The following is a 19,014-nucleotide window of genomic DNA, read 5'->3' on the forward strand; positions in this document are numbered from 1 at the left end:
CCATTGGGGAAGAGTAGGGAGAATTATCTACATTACTAGTTTTGCTCTTCAGGAAATTCTTCTCTTTTTCTCTAAAAATTTGTTTTATTTTAGTTTGTCATTTTTTTTATTTTTGTGAAGGTTATTTCAAATGCTGTTATTTCTGTGAAATAATAGTAAACACACTGCACATAAACAATATGATACCTGGTAGGACTTTTCCCCACACACATTTACGCATCAGTGTATAAATATACCACATCACACTCTTTGTACAGACACAGGTAGATACAGGTACATAATAACAGTCTTGTCCTCTCCTTCTCTTTCTTTTTTTCTCTCTGCCTTTGGTTTCCTCTAGTATGGCAGAGTAGATTCTGGAAGTTCCCAACCAGGGTGTCATTCAGTAGATATCTGTTGCAAGCTTGCTATGTACCAGGTATGGGCATATCTCTCCTCTCCATGAATGTATGTATATTTGAATGCAGAATGCATATATCTCACAAGAAAACAACATGATTGTAATGGCTGAGCAGCCCTGTGACAACAGACCATAGGCAAGCTGGAGACCAGAGGATGCTGGTAGCATGGCTCAGGCTAAGGCAGGTCTCAGAACCAGAGAAGTTATTGGTGGAAGAGCACAGGAAATGTCACTAGCCTAAATCCTAGAGTCTCAAAGTTGGAGAGTCCAGAGTTTTCATGTCCAGGAACAGGAGAATAATGTCCTCTGAGAGGACATCACTTTTTGTTTCCATCTAGGCCCCCATTGAATGGATAGTGGAGTCATAGCGAGATTGGATCTTATCCACCAACTCACATGACAGTCTCCTCTGGACACACCCCATACGCAAACTCAGAAATAATCCCTCACCATCTCTCTAGGTAATCTTTAATGCAGTCAAGTTAATACCTGCAATTAACCATCACCACATCCATGATTACATTAGTCCTGACCTTGACCACAGCTCTGCAAGGCAGTTGCTGCTCAAGTCCCTGTTACAGATGAGAGGCTATCTCTATAACACTAGACAATTTAGTTGTAGTTTACACAGCTATTAATAGCTGGATCCGGTCTGGCATGTAGGTCTGTTCACTCCTTTTCCATGAATCTTAATTTTAAAGTTGACAAGGAAAAAAAAACACTTGTGAAAATATTGTCCTTCTCTTTCAAACACTGAACAAGTGAATAACAGAGGGAGCTTAAACACCTGCAAGACAAAAATGACAAGCTACTTGGCCCTTGGACAATGAAAGAGAAACTATGTTTCTCCATTCTGAAGCCCACATTAAAAGGGCTTTTATAACTGATTTACTGTAGACAGACAGAATGTGAGGATTATTGAGACTGTCTGTCATCACCATGATTTCCATTCTTGAACCAGAGGGAAGCTATGGAATACTAACTATTTGCCAGGCACTGTGGCACTCAGGAAGAATAATAAGTCATGCTCCCTGCCAGCCTAGAAATTCATTTTCTAATGTTGCCAGGTGCAGGGACGTAAATAAATAATTGCTGAAGTATGCAATGTGTTATCTAACAGAGTTAACTGCAAGTCTATAGAACACTGAGCAAGAACCTAACAACTGCCTCAGATGTTATGTTAGCATTGCTTATGATCAGAATTAGAAAACCCAAATTGTGAGCTAAGAATGTAGAACTAGATGGTAGAGTCTTCATCTAACATGTACAAGGCCCTGAGTCGGATTCTCCTCACCCCCTTTCTTTGAGAGAGAGAAAAGTTTGCTGTAGCTTGAAATAAAAATGAAGAGTATGAATCTCTTGCCTAAAAACTTTAGAATATGCCACTATCAACATGTTCCTAGGTCATGATCCCAGAACAGCTGTCATGGTTCCAATCATTACATCTCTGTTCATGACAGAAAGGTGGGTGAGATAGAAGAGAGATGTCACTAGTTTTATCTGAATCTTTTTCTTAAGGAATCAAAACTTTTTTTGGAGAATCTTAGATCACATGGCCCCTCCTAGCTGCAAGGGAGTCTGGGAATGGCCACTCCTAGCTGCAAGGGAGTCTGAGATATCAGTCCAAGATCATCCTGATTGGCTTAGATCTTATGTAGATCATAATCCATTCACAGGTACTGGGGATATTGCACCCACAAACAAAATTTGTATTCAGTTAGGAATCAAAGATAGAGTGGGGAGGAAAACATGCTAAGCAGCATTCTGCAGCAAGAGTTGAGGTGAGTTTTGCAGAAGTCTTTGAGTTCAGCATTGAAGGACAAGAAGGAAGTCTCAGAGTGGAGATGAGGGAAAAGAATTAGCAAAGCCAGAGTCATGAAAAACCAGATCAAAAAATTCTAGAAGCCTATTAAGTGGAGAACTACTGGAGTTGATTGGCCATAGACTTAACTGCCAGGCTAAGGAGTAGATCATACAGAATCCTGGGGGGTCTTGAGATAAGACATCCTTACCCCTTATCCAATATTTCTTATCCCTGTGACTTGGAAAAGATAGGAATCGTGCTCTAGTCCACCTGGTATTTGTACATGGGATGGTTTCTCAGGTCTTTTTTGCACATGGGTTACTTTTGTGAACTTGGGTGTATCTCAGAAACCAGAGTTTTAGCTGGTGTTCTTCCACAGCCTTCTCCTTGCACTGACGTTTCCATTCTTCTTTGAGCTACTTTTTTCTGTGCACTTGACGTTGGACAGTTTCTCATCATCTCCTTTAATCACATTCACTTCCGCTGTCTTCTCAGATAATGTTTGATTTTGCTGAACCGCAATCAATTTCTGTCATCTTTTTCAGACTCCCTCCTGGCTGACTCCACATGCACACATATCCTCAAGCATTATAGACAACTCACATCTGATCAGATGACACTCCTGAGGTCCACAATGCTTGGCGATTTCTGCAGGCCACCTAGCAACTCCCTTCCTCCTTTACTACTTAAGTTAGGTTGCAGACTCTCCCCTGTATCTGGGATGTCCTGGATCACCCTATGTCTGTCTGCTCAGGATTATTTCTGATCATTTCTGACACATGAATACGTATCCAGTTCTGTGTCTGCTTGGAGTGATTTTCCAAAACTTCCCTCTCCTAAAAGAGGGCATAATGAGAGTGTCACTTGTTTGTAGATCTGTGTAAAAAGTAGATGAGCTATAACAAGTGTTTGGTACCCAGAACACACTTGAGTGTGATCTGGGAATAAATGTGGTTATCAGTACAGTAGTAATGTACCTCAGGATGTGGAGTAAGTTGGGGTGGGTTTACATTACAGATCTCAGGTACACATGCATTATCCAATGTTGCACACTAATCTGTTTGAAGCACACTCCAGGATCACTCTCAGGACTGACCAGAAGCCTGTCAGTAAAGACTGCCTCTGACACCATAAGCTTGCTGTCCCCATGCCAATGCTGATGGGTGCTTCTGTCTCTCAAAGGATCAGAAAATGACATTTCTTACTAGTCACACAGCAGTGATCAATCACACTTGAGCCTCATGAATCCTGAGATGGCTTGTTAGCATCAGGAATGTGGCATGGTAGAAGGAGCAGTGAGTGGTCCAGGAAACAGAACCTGGCCTCTGCTGTCCCCTCTGCTGTGGGACTCCAGACTAGTCACTAGGCCACTGTGGGCCTGGGTTGCTTTGCACCTAATGTACATAAGCCCTCTCAGGAAAAATCACTAACAACTCTGCAAAAACACATAGAGTGCTTACCGTCTAGAGTGGACGATTCTCCCATCCTCGTGCCAGCCAGGCTCTTTCTTTGATTTGTGAATGCCACAGAGAGAGTCACAGAAACACTCAAACATGTTCACAAACACAATCATCCCTGCACTCAGCCCAAAGACAGGCTCTGGCAAATAATCATTGTTCGTTGGTATATTTGTTGAATGAGGCAAAAGTCACAGGGGGAAAAAGATTTTAGAGACAACAGAGCTGGTTTTCTATTAGGCCAGACAACTGACTAGCTTAGTGACCCTGGGCTGTGTGAACCTGTTGAAACCTCAGGAGGTTGTTTTCAGGATTGACTGTGATGTGGGTGTATGTGTGTTGCACATGCATGTACTTGTGCATGTGTACACACATTTCTGGTTATGTCTATCATCTGATAGGCATGTAAAAAGTAATAGCTGCTACTTATTTCCTACAGCCTGGTGCAAAGTAGTAGATTATGACTGAAGTATCCTAATGATTACAAACTAAAATGTTTAGTAGGCACCAGTGGATCATGCCTATCATCCTAGCTGCTGACACAGGAACGTCTATGAGACTTTTATCTCTTAATTAGCCACCACAAAGCCAGAAGTGGAGCTGTGGCTCAAGTGGTAGAGTATCAGCCTTGAAAAAAAAAGTTAAGGAGTTCAAAATGAAAAGCTAAGGAGAAAAAAACAAAAAGCCCTGAGTTCAAGCCTCCAGTACTGACACACACACACACACACACACACACACACACACACACACACACACACACACACACACACACACACACACACCCTCAAGTGCCAAAAAACAAAAAGCCCTGAGTTCAAGCCTCCAGTACTGACACACACACACACACACACACACACACACACACACACACACCCTCAAGTGCCAAAGTACATTTAAATACATCTTATCAGGCTGTGGATGGGCTCATGAGCAGATGGCAGCTGGGTAGCAAAGGGTTTTCCCTAAACCCCTGATTTGTCCCCTTCCTCTCCTCCAGCCTTCCTAATTTAACCCTGGCTGCCTTTCATCCAGGACCAGCATTTGCTGATAGTCCTTGCATGCTTCATATCGCTGGACAGTGAAGACGATGGTGGGTCACAGTAGGATGAGAGGAGGCTGAGAGAGTGGAGCACATGATCCCTCAGCCTCACCCTGACATGGCACAGAACCACTGTGGGATCATGTGCAACTCGTTCCTCCTCTCTGTGGTCCCCTTCATCTGTCAAAAGCTCAACTCATCGGGACCAGAGGTAGCACTAGCTGAGAACTGCAGGTTTGAGTGTGCAGCTGACTTCAAGCCCTGGCCCCACACCTGACAGCTGTGAGATATGGGCAAGTCACACACCATCTCCAGGAAGTGAACAGTGAGACTCAGATGGGCTTATTTAGAGGATTAAGTGAGTCATTGTCTCCGAAGCACGCTGCAGGTCAGCACACAGTGTGCTAAGGTTTATGTACGCTTCTGTTCACTTAATTGAAGTTTCTCCATATTGAGGAAGCCCAAGTTTCTGGAATTTGAGACACATCAGCCCACCAAGCTGCTGCCTCAGCAGTTAGCAAGAACCAAAGTCATCTGCGGTGAAGACAGGATCCCCACAGAGAGTGAGTGATACCAGCCCACATGCAGTTATTTCAGTGCTTGGCCCGGGATCTTCCTCCCTAGCTGGAGCATGTCCTCAGGGAGACTCTTGGCCTCTTGCATCTTTCCCAAGGCACAGGACAGTCACTGAATCTTTCACACCCACCCTCCCTCCCTGAGATGTGAGCTTTATCAGCCCCCTGGCTCCGTGGGCCGCATCTGCAACTGTAAGTGCTCAGGGCCTGCGTCTGTCCTCAGGGTAGCAGCAGCTCTCATGCTGGCCAGCAGGAGAAAGGAGGCAGGAGACAAGTTGTATGGTCCAGGGGATCCGTCTCTGAGCAGTGAGGAAAATAGAGAGCAACCCAGCCTTACAGGCATTGTGCTGATCATTCCTGCCTACTTCCATCAAGCTCAGTCATCCTCACCTTGACTTTGAGAAGATGAATGTGGGGAGCTGTCCAAGGACCCACCGTTAATGAAGTGCCTAGTTGGGGAGGGGAGAATTGGCATTGGGAGTGGTGGGTATACAGCCAGAGTGAAGGGGCACTACCAATGTACATCTTCAGAAAAGAGATCAGAGAGATGGGGGCTTCAGACCCCTGACCTGAGGGCTCTGGGCCCTGCTGCAGACTTGGGAACAGAATGAGGCCGGACCAGGAAGTGACTGAGCTGCGGGCCCCTGTTTCTTTCCTCCATATCTTAGTTTGCATGAGCTGCTAGTACCATGAACTCAGTAGCTTATCATGAGCAGCCCTTTATTTCTTGCAGTTCTGGAAGCTAGGGCCTTTATACTGCTTCATCTCATGACAGAGACAGAGGACAGGAGAGTACACAGAGAGGCTAGGGGAGCGGCAGGGAGAGAGCGTGGATGCTGTCACCCTGCAGTGACAGCATCGCTCCGTGCCTGAGGCAGAGCCCTAGCACCTCAGTACCTCTTAAACTCCTGCTACCTAACACACATGCGCTGTGGCTAATAGCTATTAATTTTAATAATGAATGCCATTAGGTGTTACTATTCAAAGTGATTATAGAGACCCCATAAGTGTCTGATTTTTTTTACCAAGTGTTTTTTATTTTCCTCCTATTCCTATCTTTCCAACCTGTGTCTCCAAGTCCTCATTTCTCAGCTGGGAATTGCAGCTGGCTCATAACCATCATCCTTCTGGTTTTGCCCTACCCATCCACAATACCACATTCTTCTCTGACCAGTCGGTGCCCTTCCCAAAAACGAAGATCAGTAGTTTCACTCCTTAAAAATTTCCAGTGGCTAGGATCTGATTTTAAGCATGTACCTCCCGAGTCCTGGCTACCAACCCAGCTCCGTGCTTAGGTAATCTTCTCTCTCCCATTCTCTGTTCCATGTCTCCTGCTGCAGCACAGTCCTGCCCATGAGTCTCCCCTCTCAGGAGCCTCCAACCATCTATTAAGCCCTGGCACACCCATCCACAGCCCTGGTTCCTTCCTGCTATTCCCTTTCTGTTCCTTCTAGCCACCTGTTTATGGACCAGAGTGTGCTAAGGACAGGCCCCAGGGGACCTGCTACTGGACATCTCCAGGACAGGTGTACTATAGCCTTTTTTGTCAATGACTCCATGAGAGTGTCACTTAGCCCAGGTGGGAGACAGACACCATACTGAGAACAGAGCATGTGAATTTCAGGAATGTTAATGGGCCATGGTGATCATTTGGTACCTAAGTGAAAGCAGAAAAAGTAACTGCAGGAACCATTACCCCTGGACCTAGAGGAGCAGCGGGAAGAGGTGGGGATGATTAGAACTCACACCTCGCTACTTACCAGGAAGTAAAGAAGTCACAGCTTTAGGTTGAGATCAGAGGGTGATAAGGCATGTTCTAAGCGCTGCTGGAGCAAAGGCCACTCCTTGGGGGAAGACACGAGGTCAGGTGATGCTCGGAACAGGCAGCCACAGAGGGAGCAGTGTCTGCCCTCCATGGGAACCCTTAGGCTCCCTCTGCTCACCCTATTGGGACCACTAAGCAGCTTCATGTCTGCAGCATCCTGGCCTCTGCTTGACAATGCAGGGATGGCATCAAGAAAGGGTATCTTGGTAACTGACACAGGCAGGAGACTCAAGTGTTCCATTTCTCACAGGAGGGCACGAAGGCATAAAACAATTAACTTGCCTAAAATTAAAAGACTACCTGGCATGGAGGCAGAATGTAAACAAGGGCTGCAGAGCCCTTGTTATTAACCACCCTGCCAAAAATGTGGTATGGATGAGTGGATGGATGCATGGATGGATGGATGCATGGATTAATAGATTATGGCTGGTTGGATGGATGGAAGATTAGTGGATGGATGGATAGATGGATGGATGATTAGTGGGTGGGTGGATGGATGGATGGATGGAATAAAGCATGGATGGATGATGGATAGAAGGACTGAGTATCAACAAGTCAGATGTCAAGCCACGGCTTCCTGAATGTACAGCTCTGCCTCCCTGACGACCTCCTGGTCACTCTAGGTCATCCACTGGAACTCCCCGAAGAAGCTGCGGGTGAAGAACAAGCACGTGGAGTTCTTCCGCAACCTCTATCTGACCTTCCTGGAGTATGACGGCAATCTCCTGCGGCGGGAGCTGTTCGGCTGTCCCAGTGAGGCTGATGTCAACAGCGAAAATGTAAGTGACTCTCAGGTGGAGCAGATAGGGCAGACAGGGCAGGTGCTCAGGAGAATATTGGGGATCCAGGCTCTGTCCTGAACTTTGGGGCTGGACCAGGATGAGCAGGATCGCTTGCCTGCCTCAGTACACAGCACCCTCATGGTGTGTGCAGAAAGAGTGCAACTGGACCAGACTGGATGACTCCAAGTGAGTTCCAGGCAGCAGGAGCAAAGCGCCAAGAATCAGTGGACACAGTCCGTCCCTGGATGGGAAATCCCCAGTCTGTGTGGAGATGGTGTCCACAGGGGCCGTAGAACGCAACCCGGTCAAGACTTGGATGGCACAGAAGGTGCCCTGGTGAGGCAAAGGGGGCTGAGAATTCCCAGGCACAGTTAAACTCCACTCTCTTCCGCTGTTTCTTTCCTCTTTCTAATTCGTTCGTGTGTTTTCGTACATCTGTGTAGACAGAGACCCACTTTTGCAGTCAGGCTAAGCAGTTTGCCCAGGGTCCCACAGCAAGCCACAGCACTGATTGTGACAGACACTGAACTCTAGGAAGAGGAGAGGCAGTACAGCAGCACCATAGCAGCAAGGAGCGGGGGGGGGGGGGTTCAGGCAGCCTGGCTGGGTTCAGCAGGGAACCCTCAGACAGCCTACTCCACCTCTCTATGCCTTGTGTGCTCACCTGTCAGGGGTGTATTACCAAAAAAAACATCTATAGAGATATTTAAAGAATGGGCAAGAAATTGCATTAGACTACCTAAGTAGCATCTTCCATAGATGCTGAGTAAGTACTTGCTGCCTATTCTTGCCCTGACCTTTGGTATCCGACACGAGAATAAACTGGTTCATTCACTCAGTTGTTGAGCCTTTGTGGAAGACTTTCTACTCATTCTGAGCACAGAGTATTAGTAAATGAAAAGAAACCACTGTTCTTAGCTTTAAGTATCCTCCATGGTACTTTAACCTAGTAAAAAGAAGATACAGCTAATTAATAAATATAAATGATTGGGAAGAACTACCAGCTGTTTGCAGCTGCATAGCAATGTTAATGAGGAGCTAGCAGCGAGGTGGGGGAGTCGGGGTGTTGCTATGAGGAGGTAATATGTATTCTGAAACCTGAGTGACAAGAAAGCTAGCCATAGGAGAGCAAGGGAAGTACATTCCAGGCGGAGAAAGTAGCTTATGCAAAGGCCCTGAGGCAGGACAGGTTGTGAGGAGAGAAGGATGGCCAGGGTGACTGGGACTAAAGAAGAAGGTTGGTCTTAGGTACGTAGGAATCAGACTGGAAAGATCCGTAACCTGTGTTAGAGAGCCCGCTGTTAACTAGCATCTAAGCTTTCAGAATTTAGACTTTTATCACGATTTTGGATGTCCAAGAAGTCTCTGACTCCCAGGGGAGGCTGTCCATAGAAGGTCAGCACTCACCTGGCCTCGATGTCTGGTGACATGGCCACCCTTGCTCTTGAGTCACAGTGGACTTGTCTCTAGCTCTGACCCATCTCCTCGTCACCCTAGATGCCTTCTGGGAACCTCCCTGGGCTAAGGGTGATTGAGGGAACATAGCTGTAAGCACTGAACCCTTAGGATTCTGGGAATCTCTCAGAGGTTTCATATAGCAGACATGAAACTATATTTTCAGATAGTGATATTTTTCAGATCTACGTTTTCAGTTAGCACTACGTTCCTTTGCACCTCACTCAGTGCTTCTTGCTGACCAGATCGGATCCGTTCCGTATCTGTCCTCGTCCTTGGTACTCAAGAGCTCCCTCTGCATTTGTTTTCAAACGTGCAGGGAAACTGTTCTCTCGTCCTCTCCCGGCTGGAGGCAGAATGAAAAGCCTTCCAGGAAGAGGCAGTGAGTAAGTCCTCCAGCTCCCTGGGTTCCCACGTGGCTAGGGGTCCAGGGAGCCAGGACTCCCTCCATAAGGGCCTTGCTCAGTGGCTATGTCTGCCTCCCTTTCACAGGGGATGAATAGCTCTGGACCTACCTGGGATTGTGTTGATGTCTGCCAGCTCTCTGCCAGGGGCCTTGCAAGGAAATGGGGTTGGCATTAGAGAATGACGCCATCCGTGTACGAAGCTGCCACTGAACAGCTCAGAGAGGCTGGGAGGACAGTCTCTCCAGGGCTTTCAGGGTTGTGAACTGCAGGATGACCCTAAGGCCTTGCCATGGTGTACATCCCAGCCTTTCCCCCTGACCGCACCCCCTCCCCCCTCCCAGGCTCACCCACTGCCTAGCTCACCCTGATGTTAGATGCTTAACCATGTACCGTGTGGCCTCAGCAGTAACTTGCCCTGACTCCTACCAAAGGTCAACCTTTTTACTTTTTGTGACCCACTCAATTCTCTTTCCATAAGAGCATGTGCCATGGCCTGCAATTACCTGGCTCCTGTATTTGTTTGCCTAGATTTCTCCCCAAACACTAGTCCAAAATGTAAGACTTCCAGACTTGGTACTCTTCGCTGCTAAAATAAAACAAAGCACACCGTTGATATTTATTGCCTAGTTTGTAGTTGGGCAAATGTAAGCAAGAAGAAAGGAGACGAGGTACGGGGAGGAGCATGAAGAGGGAAAGAACCAAGAGAAGCCACGCTGGTGGTTGATGTCCTAGAGCCTAGACGTGGTGGGGGCCAGGCGCGAACAAGGCTGCACAGACAGCCGTTGTCCAGGCTAAGCATTCAGGGCTTATCTGATAGGCAGTGAGGAGCCACCAAAGAGTTTGAAACCCAGTCTGGTTTACATTTCAGAAAACTAATTGCAGAAGGGTTGGGGATGTAACTCTGGTAGAACACTTGCCTGACACATAATAAGGCCCTGGGTTCAATCCCCAGCATCCAGCACCACCAGAAATAGAAAAGAAGAATTAGAAATAAAAATAGAATAGAAAGGGCAAGACCAGAACAGGGAGAACTCTGAGAGGCTGTTGTCCCAGCTCAAGCAAAAAAATCCACAAGCAGATAGATAGATAGATAGATAGATAGATAGATAGATAGATAGATAGATAGATAGATAGATAGATAGATAGATAGATAGATAGAGATATGTGTATCTATATATATATAACACATATATATGAAATACATATATATGTATACCAGTGGGGTTCTAAGGACAAGAAGAGGTATAAGTAGGGCTCATTAATCAAGAGAGCAAATCCTGAGGCTCTGCTCCAGCCAGGTGCCTCTTCCTGGCTTTCTCAGCCTGCGGTGGTAGGAGCTGGACACAGACAGAGGCTGAGGGCCTGGCCCTGGTGGAAACCCAGCTCTGCAGGAAGCGCCCGCACACGGTCCTTCTCAGCACGTCAAGGACCATGCGCACAAGCAGCCAGAGGGAGAGGAGACAGCCTCAGCTCCCTCCCCGAGCCAGATGCCCCAGGCTCTGTGGGAAGGGGTCACTGGAGCAGGGATTTGTGCACAGATGGCAGGGAGTCCGGAAGAAGCAAGGCAGTGTACGCTCTTCTGGACCTCAGTTCCAGATGGGAACAGGCTCCCACGACAGCGTGCGCGGGTCCTCCGTCCATTGGGCAGAGTATCGTTCAATATTCACCAGGAATAGTGACAAGGCAGGAGGCCCTGCAGCACAAGGCCTGCCTCTCACAGCAGCCTGTTGCTGGAAGGATGCAGACGGGCACAAATGGACATGTCGTGGACGGTGACATGCCATGAGGGAGTGGGAGGGGGATTGCACAGGACCAGAGGCCAGAGATGCCTCCCAGAGGCTTCCTGGAGGTGAGATTTGAAGGCTGCATTGGGGTAAGAAGTCTGGAAGGCACACTGATGGGAAGGACCAGAGGAGACCACCAGTAAACAGAAGCTTAGTGCATTTGGGGGAGTAGCAGGGGTGTGGAGAATGGCGGAGGGCTGCCCAATCTCATTGCTACGTTGTTGCCTGAGTGGGAGGTGATGGTGGCCACAGGGGGGTGGGCTGTCTGCGAGGGGATGTCAATCATGTGGCAGTCACGTGCCCTCACAGAGCCTTGAAATAGTCACATGACCTCAGAGAAGAGCCCCAAATGCTGTGAGACTCAGGTTTGACATCTTATTTGTAACTGGGACCCAGGGATGCATCTATCACAGTATTTCATGGATAATTTGTGTGAAATCTCCAAAAAAGAAGGATGCAGCTCCAAGAACACCATGTGCCTTGTGTGTGTGCCTTGGGGTGTGTGTGTGTGTGTGCGTGTGTGCGTGTGTGTGTGTGTGTGTGTTCATAAACCTTGATGCCAAATCTGTAAGGTCACAATCTTTCATGTTAGGTCTTATTAACCATTCTTCTAGGGAGGAGTGTCAGAGAAGCCCAACTTACAAATCTGTCTATGAAGTGTGAGAGAGTCTGTCCCCTTTGTTCCTATCCATGCCCAGCTAGGAAGAGACTCACAGCAGAAAGAAGCTACTTGCTTCCAAGAACTGAAGTAGACAGTTGGGCTCTCCCCATTAGCAAGGAGCTGAGATGTGAGGAGCAAGGCCCATCTCCGAGCCTCTCAAATGAGATAGTTGGGTATGAAAGAAGGCCGGCTCCACCAGTGGTCTCCAAGGACAGTTTAAATGGGACACAGTTGCTCATGTGCTATAGTTTGTCTGAGCATCTGTCCTTGGGATCAGAGAGTTCTTTTACGTAGTACGGTAATCATTCAGCAAGCATTGCTTACCTTGTCGTTCATTATCTGAAGAAGGGACAGAGGTACGAATTCTGTACAGTAGCATTTCTTTCCTTTTTTTCCTCAGCAGCCCATCTCTACCCTCAAGTGTACTCAGGACTACTCAGAACATGGCTGATTAATCTTGCAGATTTTTCTCCCTCCTTGCCCATCTGGGAGTCATGTCGAAGCAAGCCCAACAGGCTGGCATCTGGTTTCCCCTCCACCCCGGTAGGGCAGCTCCCTCTGCTGTTGACAAGCCCTAGATGCTAAGCTTTCTGCCTCATGAAGACTTGAAATTGTCTCCTCTGTAAGGAAGCTGCTAATCTTGATCGCAGTCCTCTGGAGCATTGGGAACAAAGGGCACCACCCTCCTTCCCCACAGCTCAGCCTGGTATTGAGTGTAGCAAGCTTCTGTGTAGTTGGTTACTCTGAAACATGCAGTGCAGTCTCTGCTTTGCCTGAGCCTGCAGACTGAGGCCATCTCATCAAGAAGGTTTTGCACAAGCTAGGTGCTATGGCTCACGCCCATAAGCCTACCTACTCATGAAGTTGAGATCCAAGAATTATAACTCGTGGCCAGCCCAGGTAGGAAAGTCCATGAGACTATAATCCCCAGTTAACCAGCAAAAAGCCGGAAGTGGAGTTTATGGCTCAAGTGATAGAGTACTTGCCTTGAACACAAAAGCTAAGGAACGTCTCAGTACCAGCACCAGAAAATAAAACTAAAAAGGTTTTTCTGCCCTCAGGAGGTTCCACATGGAAGAAGCTCTCTTTAGTTTAAAAAAAATGTGATTCCATTAAAATTGATAGTTGTAACTAATTTGTATGGGAACTTGGCTAGAGCACATGTCCTTCCTTGAATAACTTAAGTGGACTGAACTCAGCTTATAATTTGTACTGACAAAAGTTGTCCTGAGGATGCCCAAGGGACCAGTGACTGCCAGAGCCAGGAGGTTGCTGGTCATCTAGCAGGAAATGGCCCGGGACCACTGGCTTCTTGTTCTGCAGATCCTTTTCTGACAGCTGTCACTTTTAGTTTGTCAACTTCAGGAACAGCCTTCCCTGAGTTCACCTCCTTCTTTCTCCTCCCTGTGGCTGCCAAAGAAAGGACAAAACACAGAAAAGTGCTTAATTCAGACCTATCAGTGATAAAAGAATTAGTCATCCTTCTGTCAAAAGCTTAATTATGAAACATAAAATATGCAGAAGTAGGAAAAAAAGATAAAGAGGCCAGACATCAATGAGTTGGTAATTTGTATAGAATTCTAGACAGCCATCAACATCTGCCAGTCATAGCTTCCTTATCCCCTGACCGCAGCAGACATCACTAATGGATGATCGCAGTCTATCCACCAGGGCCCAGGCCTCGCATCTACCCCAGATCAGCACTGCAGCTCGTCAGTACCAATCTCTTAGCAATGGCACAGGCATGAAAGCCTGCTGGGCATTCCGGGGTGTGGATATTAGTCACTCTCGTCTCTGTGGCATTACAGCAGTGCTCTGTGCTATTCCCGGAGCTTTCTCTGCTCTCTTCTAGCCTGTGGGGATTGGAGATGTTCTACAGGGATGCAGAAAGGGGAAATACAGCTGTAATCTTCCCCACAATAGGAGGGAGAGAGGCCTATGAGTCACCCTGCACAGCACCAGAGCTCTGAGGAGCTGTGCTGCTGCTACAAATCACTCAAGTCCAGCATTTGCCACCTGGGCTGCTGCCTCAGTGAATGGGACTGCAGACTTAGAAGTAACGTTGCCACAAGCCGTTCGGTCACTCCTGGGCTTGCTTTACTGAAGTCATTTCTCTTACCCTTTCACTAACCCTGCAAGGGACTTCTTATCATGATTTCCATTATATGGAGCAGGAAAAGGAGGCTAAAACAGTTGAACTCACAGAACAGGTTGTGGTAAGTGGGAATTAATCTTCAGTCCTGACTCACCATTGATTGTCTTCCCTCAGACTAGTTAAAATGCTCCCTGAGCTAGGATTGCAATAACCATCCTAACCCCAGCACCCCTTATCTCCCAAGGGGCCCTTCCTTTATTTTTCTTTGTGGCATTTATCTCCAATTCATATATGTATGACTTATTTGTTTCATTGATTATCCATTCATATGAATAATCTTGGTGCATTATATAAGACTGCTTGGCACCTAGCTCATGTTCGATAAATTTTATTGAACAAAGGAACTAAAACAAGTTACTAAAGTGTTTGTAATCACAATATCTGGCCCAGGACAAGCAGCCATATGACTTCTGGTGTCACTCTTAAGTGTTGTCAAGCCTCAGCTTTCCTGTCTGGGAAAGGGGTCAGTAAATAGTATCCAGGCTTTTAGGTGGTGTATATGGTGGAAGAAAAGCATGTCTGGGACACTTTCCATTCCAACATCCCTGAGATCCCTCTTGTCCAGAATGAAGGAGGCTTCTAGGCACAGTCCCCTCTGCTACAACAGCAAAGGACCAGCCACCAAGACGGGATTCATCCCCAATGCTGAGCCCTAAGAGGAGAAGAAGGTGGCACCAATGTGGCTCAAATACGAGTTAAAAATAAGACACATATAAACAGATTCTATAAACACTTTATGGCGTCATTCTGCACGGCCTGCCAAGGAACAGATGGCTCTGTGGAAACAGCTGTATCCCAGAGAAACCCCGGTATCCTGCACTCACGCGCCACATGTCACAGGCTTGTCAGTCACCCAGCAGCTAGTGGAGCCTGGGGCAGACGGGCCCCGAACCCCACGGCTGCTCACAGACATTCCACGGTGACCCAGGACAGCTAGGCCACGGTGCAGCTGTGAGGCAGAGCCTAGGGGTCAGGGGATGCAGCCGAAGGAAGTCTGAGTATTGGCTGGCTCTTGTTCCCTGGGTGCCTGGTTTTCCCTGGTGGTGATAGGTGCTCCCTCATTAGGTGCTTTTCACAATAGCTCACGCCCCTCTTCTCCTGTTGGCTCAGTCCTCCTCCTGTTAATGACCCCTCGCTTATTCATGACAGAGAGCAGCTCCTCTGTAAAACCTTGAGACTTGTAGTTCTGAGACCTCAAGTGATCTCTGGAAAATTCCCGGTACCTCATTGGTAAAATGGAATCACAAGGATTCCTACTGATAGACCTGAGAGGACCAAGTAAGCTCAGGAGATCAGAAAATGAGCCATACAACACCTGCCTCCTAAAGTGAAGTTGAGTTCATGTTGCGATCTGTGATCACAGTTTTAACTTCCTTTGCCTCTTCTTCCAGACTGGAGCATCATTTTTAGTATGGAAGGTCACTGCCCATTGCTAACATGGCACTTGACATGAAATCAAAACCAGTTATTTTCATGTGATGTATGAATTAGTACCAGGGAGAGAGGGAATTATCTCCTCCCAGTTTAGGCAGGGCCAGGCAGACCATCTCTGAAACCTTACTAAATGTACCTGAGTGTAGCCTTCCCCCTCCAGCGAAAGAAAGTAGTTCATGCTTTTGTTTCCTCCGTAAAAATACCTTGGCTTCCTGGAACTTGCTCATGATACACACAAGCAAGTGTGATGGTTAATTTTGATCATCAACTTGAGTGGGTTGAGAATTGGCTAGGATACAGTAAAGCACACCTCTGGAAGTGTCTGTCAAGACATTTCCAAAGAGGATTAATTAAGGAGGGAGGAGACACCCCCATAAAGATGGTGACACCATCTGTCTGGAAGCCTAGATGGGATTAAAGAAGAAAAGGGAGAAAGCTAGTAAGCATAGGTGTTTGACTCAAAAGGCGTGGAGAGGAAATAGAGCTGTGGTAAAGTGCTCATTTTTAGCAAAAGAGCTCAGACACAGCACCCAGGCCCTGAGTTCAAACCCCATAGCTCTCAGCTCTCTCTCTCTCTCTCTCTCTCTCTCTCACACACACACACACACACACACACACTCACACACACACCAAAAAAAAAAGAAAATAGAAAGAGGGTGCAACACCAGCAAAGTTTTATTCAGGAGAAAACCTGCAGAGGGAGTAGGGTTCCAGACAAAGCCAGAAGTCCACTTCCCCTTACAGTCTGGGCTATTTGTTGTGGGTTCCTGAGGAATGTCAGTGTGGTTTCTGGAAGTTGGTAAGTAAGAAGCTAATGGTGAAACCAGGTTTTTATACCTCAGGCCCAAATTCTTGGAGTCCCAAATTAAGCATGGCCCCACACCCACATATACCAAATAAAGAGACCTGCTGAAGGGCAGAGAAAGGTGTATTATGTGGCAGACATGGGAAGAGCACATTAGTTCCTCTTCTGCAGTCTTCCTGCGCACAGATTGGCTTCTGATTAAATAGGGGAGAATTAGGAACGGGATGAGAAAGGTATGCGTAGTTAAAATCGTCCCAAGTCAGAGCTATGGCCTAGTTGACCTGTAGCTTAGTCTTTATCTCTAGAGGATTTGGAGGATTTCCAGATAAGACGCCACTTTATTTCTATGATAGAACCAGAACAAGGTGGTCTCTTGAGTTTTTTACTGTTTTCTTTGAGATAAGAAGAGGGCATTGTTTGTTTGAGGGGCAGTTTGCCTTCCACACAAGGTACTCATGGGAATCTTGTCTTTTCTCCAGAAAACAAAAGGTGGTTGCCAAGGGACTATAGTAGAGAATAGCATCTCTCTTTCTCATTCTGCTTCTCCCTTGCGCCTTCCCCCCTCCCCCCGTCCCCACTTCCTAGCCACCATATTGTGAGTTCTCTAGTCTGGCATGCCCTCCCATCATGGTGGACTGAAACCTCTGAAGCTATGAGCCCAGATAAATCTCTCCTCCTTAACTTGCTTTCTCAGGAATATTGTCGCAGTGAGCCTGAGAGTAGCCAGGAAGGATATCAGATTTATTTATTTATTTATGGAAAGGATGGAGAGGGCCATCAACCCCAAGGCTCCGTCACGTGGACTCAGTACAGGAAGAAGCCTTTTTATAGGGAACAAAGGTACAGCCAGACAGTGAGCAGGATGGCTTGATGCTGAGTGGGGTCTCTGTTATCTGGGCCATGTGTCCCCATTCCTCCCTCCCCACCCCACCCCCAGCTGGAGTGTCACAATTGGCCTTGACCTTCTGGGGTGAGTTACAATAAAACTGCTTTCCTGTAGGTTAAACATGGCAGCAGTTTATATCCTTTGTGTTAGTTGACATACAGAATTAAAGAATAGGAGGTAGTGTTGCACAGTCTGAAGGTCTCCAGATATTCTGAGTTCTTTAGATCCCAAGAAAGTTGGTTTAGCAGTTACTGTCTTAACCATTTAGGCATCGATTTTCTTTAGAACTTAGAATTGTCAAGCCATGATCATGGGAAGCAAAAGACACTCTGCCGAGGGCAACCCCTAAAGAAGTTGGAACCGTTACTTAAAGCCACAGAATCATCTAGCCTTCGAGCCAGGAAGAGCCGCAGAGATTACTTGACAGGGCACTGCAGTGTCTTGGTTTCTGGGAGAGCTCCATAAGTACACTTGGATTGAGTCGCAGCCCCTGTGTTCTCTACACATCATGTGAAAGACAGGCCTGACCAGGCCCTCACTGGCGGATCTCTTGTGAACATTAACTGAGAATGCCTGCCAGGCTGGTGGCATGTGACCTGTTAATTTGTGAAAGTTGTTTTATGAAACCCAAACTCTTTCTTTGTCCAACACTGAGACAGGACTTGTTGAAGGTCACAGAATAAATGAAAATCAAGGAGATCAAGTCTTAGTTTCCTGATACCGCAATAATACCACTCTGTAGCTTTGCCCAGCTGGAAACTGATGTCCCTTAGGCCAGACTGGGGACACACATCTAATCCCCTCTCCCCCATGCTGCTGAACTACTCAGGCATGTCCAGCCATCATTTCAGGCAGCTCAAAGGTCAATCTAGGCCATCGTCCTTAGGGGTAAGAAGGAATAAATGCCAACTGCTTAAAGGACCGTTTCCCCTTGAGTCTAAATCTCCCTGTGCCTCAGCTGGCTGCCCAAAGAAGCAATTTAGCAAATGCGTTTTATCTCCGGAGAAATCTGTCTTTTGTTTCTGTGACTTGCTTGTCAGAGCCCTGTGCTTCTTCCTGGTGGATGGAGAGCTGGGTACAGTAGCTTTCAGACCTGTTAATGAAAGTGCCCCCTCCAGCTCTGCATCTCCCCAGAGACATTACCCAGTCCCTGGGTAAAAAAGCAAAGGCTGATTAAGTTGCTAGTGTCTTCCTTAGCCAGGCTGTCAGCAAGAAAAGCACGCCTGCATTAGAATCTGAAAAGGTGCATAATGTAGTCCTAATCACATTGCTTAGGTTTGTAGAGCACCTTCCAGTTTACAAAGCACTCCTACCCACATTAGCTCATTTGAGAAAATTGCAGGGAATCCGTTAAGTACAGAACAGTATAAAGAAGCAATAAAATTTATCTTGGAATCTGTCACTCAGAGAAAAATCTTTGTTAACCTTGTAATGTTCTCTTCCATCTATTTTCTAATATCTTTTGTTTATGTTTTGGCTGTGTTGGGACCATATTTTGAGTGTGTGTGTGTGTGTGTGTGTGTGTGTGTGTGTGTGTGTGTGTGT

General features: G+C 46.9%; 1 protein-coding gene across 1 annotated transcript in view; it reads left to right on the top strand.

Annotated features, from left to right (window-relative positions):
* Positions 1-19,014, top strand: part of Large (like-glycosyltransferase) — a 458,307-nt gene that overhangs the window by 407,802 nt on the left and 31,491 nt on the right. Inside the window, exon 10 of the mRNA XM_013024905.1 lies at positions 7,724-7,879. Coding sequence (XP_012880359.1) covers positions 7,724-7,879 — 156 coding nt within the window. The remainder of the gene's footprint in view (positions 1-7,723; positions 7,880-19,014) is intronic.

This window comes from Dipodomys ordii, unplaced genomic scaffold (genome assembly GCF_000151885.1).
Source record: "Dipodomys ordii isolate 6190 unplaced genomic scaffold, Dord_2.0 Scaffold79, whole genome shotgun sequence".
Classification (NCBI taxonomy): Eukaryota; Metazoa; Chordata; class Mammalia; order Rodentia; family Heteromyidae; genus Dipodomys; species Dipodomys ordii.